The sequence below is a fragment of the Oncorhynchus mykiss genome, chromosome 12, assembly GCF_013265735.2.
Source record: "Oncorhynchus mykiss isolate Arlee chromosome 12, USDA_OmykA_1.1, whole genome shotgun sequence".
NCBI lineage: Eukaryota > Metazoa > Chordata > Actinopteri > Salmoniformes > Salmonidae > Oncorhynchus > Oncorhynchus mykiss.
In genome coordinates, this window is record NC_048576.1 from 55,450,638 (window position 1) to 55,455,663 (window position 5,026).

The 5,026-nt window shown below is 44.0% G+C and overlaps 1 protein-coding gene across 1 annotated transcript; it reads left to right on the forward strand.

Annotated features, from left to right (window-relative positions):
• Positions 1–956: 956 nt before the first annotated feature.
• Positions 957–4,699, forward strand: LOC110537802 (early growth response protein 1). The gene is made up of 2 exons (XM_021624196.2): positions 957–1,883; positions 2,354–4,699. Exons 1-2 carry the CDS (start codon positions 1,673–1,675, stop codon positions 3,634–3,636), a joined length of 1,494 nt encoding a protein of 497 aa, XP_021479871.1. The 5' UTR covers positions 957–1,672; the 3' UTR covers positions 3,637–4,699.
• The last annotated feature ends 327 nt before the right edge of the window (positions 4,700–5,026 follow it).

Consider the following 5,026-nt stretch of genomic DNA (forward strand, 5'->3'; position numbering starts at 1 on the left):
ATTATATAGCTAAACCTTGCAATAAAGTTTTCTCCTTGCGCTTTCTGGAAGTCCTGCACTGTTCGAGCCCCAAACGTGGGGCAACCCAGCGTCACTTTCTAACCTAACCAGAATATTGCTGTCTTAAAAATAGCTCCCGTAGCCTAGATAGTGTCCAATAAGAAGGTAGCGCCGAGAAAGAGACTCCCCTGTAATTGAATAAGAAATACCCCATGGGCAGCGGAGTTGGCTTTGGCCTGTATGTCCAATAGCGCAGAGAGCAAGTTTATGATCAAAGGTCTAGTGAAATAGCTCACAATATAGTGACATTTTTTTGTGCAACCTACAAATCTTCCATAATGAAGAGCGTCATGCAAGAGTATAGGGTAGAGTTTGATTAGTGCCCAGAACACACGGTTTGCAAACCATCTTGCACAACGTCTCGCAAACCATCTTGCATTGAGGAGTTAGTCTTGCTCTGAAGATATATTGAAATATAGTGGAAGTAAGAATGTTTGCGGCCACTGAAATAAATGGACACTTATTGAATAAAGCTCAGATTGTCCCAAAAGTAACATAACGACGCTATACCATCAGGCGTCGTTATGTTACTTTCGGGACAATCTGAGCTTTATTCAATAATATATGTATATGTGTGTATATGTGTATGTAAATATATATGTATATGTAGGCTATATACATTCATTTCCACTCAACATTTTGTGACATTGTTTGAGAAAATGTAATTGGGTGCAGACATTATAGTTATTGTCTCAAATCGTGCTGGATTTGAGCAGGTCTCGCACATTTATTGCCGAGCCCTGATCAGAATTACCACTGGAAACTCCTAATAAGAGCAAGGAAGTGGAAACCCACCGGAACCGGTTCGTGTGAAGGGACGACCTTATATGGCATGTCATAGCCGAGGTTTCCGGCAATGGCGGTGCGCTGTATAGATAGGAAAACTGCATTTATTCCGAAAACCACGGCAAAACAGCAGCGACCGTCTCTTATTTCTATATAGAAACTACTTTTGTTATGATATGCACCGTATAATATGCACCGTTTTTGAATATTTGGATAAACAGTCTCCCGCTCTCCGCATTTACTCTGACAAGCCTTCCGTGTACTCCACTGCGTTGCCTAAATATGGCTTTCCTCCAGTCCTTATTTAGACATTTACGTCACGGCAGGAGGCTTTATAAAGCGGTGGAATCCTCAGCCTAGTGAAACAGTCCTCGGAGCCAAATAGAGCTCATGTCAATACGCTACAGAGCAGACAGCCCCATAGTAGGCAAGTTTAGAACTTATTCTAGCACACACCAAACACGTGAACTAAAAGATAAAAGGTTAATCAAAAGGGAAAACACAACAGCAACATATTTCTTAATTCTTGATCACAGTCACTCAGGATCAGGATTATTAGAAACAAATATGTTTTCATTCCTACCCTTCTGGAATGAATGAACCACAACATCATTTTTGAAGACTGGGACCTTTTGCAAAGACGCCAAGTTGAAAGCAGCAAAGCCTTTGGATTCCTCTGACCATCTTCCTCAACAAGAGCAGCATCTTTAGAAGTATCCTCTAAAGACAGCTGGTAATCTCCTCTCACCTGAGACAAGCAGGAGCAGCGTCTCCACCTCCAGCTACTCTGTCTCCAGACAGCCAGAACACCGGCAGCACCAGTACCATGGCTGCAGCCAAGACAGAGATGCTCCTCTCAGCTCTGCAGACATCAGACCCACTAGGCTTCCCCTACTCTCCCATGGACAGCTACCCCAAGCTGGAGGAGCTGATGTTGCTCCACTCAGCAGGGACCACATTCCTGGCTGCCTCCACACCAGAAGGTGTAGGCTTTGGGACCGGGGAAACAGGAGACTCATACGAACATCTGAATGGAGGTAAGGGCTGCTCTAACTGTGAACTCTTATGGTTTCATTCAGAAATATGCATGAAAATGTGCATAATCTATTTGAGGTCTGACATAGTCTATGCAAAAAATATTAATATAAATAGCTTTAAAAAGTGTTATTATTATTGTGCATAGAGCTGTACCGGTATTTGTCTTTTTTTGACGATTGGATGATTTACTTTTTGCAACAAAAAATGACAAAAAATGAATGAATATGTAGTATAGTTCTATGATTTAATTGATTGTGTAATTTACATGCATTTGGTAGAAATATGAGATTGTCAGCTCTCACTCCTTGTAACTTGATGTGGGATGTATTTTGTATAAACCAGCAGGATTCTTCAATGCTCACCCCCTGGATCCTAAAAAGTATTGGGGGCTACCATCTGCAGCAAATGTAAATGTGCTTTTACACGGCAGCTGTTAAATGCTAACTGTTTGTTGTTGTTGTTCTTTCAGATACATTACCTGACATCTCTATCGGCTGTGACAAGTCTTTCATCGACCAGACCTACTCAACCCCTCGCCTGCCCTCCATCTCCTACACAGGGAGGTTCACCCTGGAGCCTGCAACCAGCTGCAGCAACAGCCTGTGGGCAGAGCCATTATACAGCCTGGTCAGTGGGCTGATAGGCATGTCCCAACCGCCCACCTCAGTTGCCCCGTGCTCCTCTGCTGCTCCGGTCAGCTCCTCCTCACACACCATGAGCTGCTCTGTCCAAATTGGTGATTCCAACCCCATCTACTCAGCTGCACCCACCTATTCTAGTGTTAGCCCTAACCTCTTCCCTGACTCTAACCAGTCCTTCCCCAGCCCGTCAAACACCTCAGTCCAGTACCCACCACCCACCTACGCCAGCAGCAAGACCTGCTCCTCCAACATGGCTCTGCCCATGATCCCAGACTACCTGTTCCCCCATCAGCAGGGTGAGATCAGCCTGCTTCCCCCCGACCAGAAGCCTTTCCAGTCTCAGAGCATCCAGCAGCAGCTCTCCCTCACACCCCTGTCCACCATCAAGGCTTTCGCCACACAGACCGGCTCTCAGGATCGTAAAGGTTCCTACCAGTCTCCGCCGGTTAAGCCCAACCGCATGCGCAAGTACCCCAACCGCCAGTGCAAGACCCCGCCCCACGAGCGCCCCTACGCCTGCCCCGTGGAGACGTGCGACCGCCGTTTCTCCCGCTCAGATGAGCTGACACGCCACATCCGCATCCACACGGGCCAGAGACCCTTCCAGTGCCGCATCTGCATGCGCAACTTCAGCCGCAGCGATCACCTGACCACACACATCCGCACGCACACCGGCGAGAAGCCCTTCGCCTGCGACATCTGCGGCCGCAAGTTTGCCCGCAGTGATGAGCGCAAAAGGCACACCAAGATCCACCTGAGGCAGGCAAAGGACAGAAAGGTGGAGAAGGCAGGGCCCACCCCCATGGCCATCCCCTCCCCAGTCTCAGGGTACTCCTCCCCCTCCACATCATACCCCTCTCCTAACTCCTCTTACTCATCTCCAGTGCTGTCTTCATACCCCTCCCCAGCGCCCTCCTGCTATTCCTCCCCAGTGCACAGCTCTTATGGCTCCCCATCAGTCAACACCATGTACTCCTCAGCCTCCAGTACATTTCAGACACAGGTTTCCACCTCATACGGCTCCCCCACAAACATTTACATCTCCCAAGTGGGCACTCCTCAGTCAAAACTGCAGTCCACACTCTCTCCAAAAAACATTGATATCTGCTAAGACTTTCATATCTTTAATGATCATTTATTTTTTATTTTTGAAAAGAAGAAGGAAACAATATTGTTACCTTTTCAAATGCACTTTTACATGACAGAGAGAGATGGCCGAGGATAGAAAGGGAACTGTTTCTCTCTTCAACTCAACCTCAGTACTTCAGTGAGTCTTCAGAGATCTAAAGAACATAGAATATTGGGCTTTGGTGGTACTTTTGATACTGACAACCTGAAATTCAAAAAGACTGATGGGTACGCAAACAGCCCCGTGTATAGTGTACATGTGCCATGTTTCGTTTTTCATCCTTTTAGACTTATTTAGACTTACTTAGACTTACTTTTAGACTTATTAGACTTACTTTTAGACTTATTTAGACTTACTTGGACTTACTTTTAGACTTATTATCGTTCTTTACATGGTATCATTTGAACTTGATGGCACCATGTTTCTCTGAATATATTTTCTCTTGTAGTAACAATGTGTGACAACTTTATTGGGGAAGAACAATTAAGTATTCGAGCATGTTAACGGTAACACTGGCATTTGTTTCTATGCTTTGTATATATCACCCACTTGTACTATCTCCCATGTTGTTTTTATATCACCATGAAATTATAAACGTTTGTGGCTTTTTTGAAGCTTAGCAAACAAAACTATGTTTTGTTTATCACTCTGTGATTAGTAGCCTTAAGGTGTGAAGTGTATTTTTTTATGGAATGCAAGAGCGATTTTACGGGGCAATTTGGAGGAAACCGAGGTCACAGATTACACAAGAATGTAAGCAAAATAATATATTTTTTTACAACTGAACTGTAAATACAGTATGTACGCATTCAGGAGTCAACATGTTGTTCTTACCTACTGAGTAGGCATTGGATTTTTTTGTATGTTATTTACATGCAGTTCATTATTGTGTGGTTATTTTTATTTGTTGTTGTGTTTGTGAAAGCAAATGACTGTTTTTGGCTACTTAAGGCATTGAATGCGCTTAACTGCCAAAGATATTTGGTGTGCATGATATCCTTCAAGAACAGGGATATTAATAAAATATCAATATATTACGATACAATTTTGTGTTTTTTTTTTCCTGTTTTCTCAATCAATATTTTCCCCACTCTACCGGATAAATACATTTACAGGAAACATCAAAGCACACATTTATTTGAGTTATTGAAAATAACATCAATCAATTTAAACTGAAGAATAGAGCATTAGGGTTATGGCAGAATTATGGCAGACATTTTATGTCCAATACCATCATACTATTTACAGAGCAGTAGCAGAAATGGCAAAGTGGCGGCCCTCTTCTCCTCCCTCTCTATCTGAAAGCAATCAGACTGAGTGCTGCCGTAAGGAGTGAGATGTGTGTCTCCCTCATCTGTGGCTCCTTGGACTG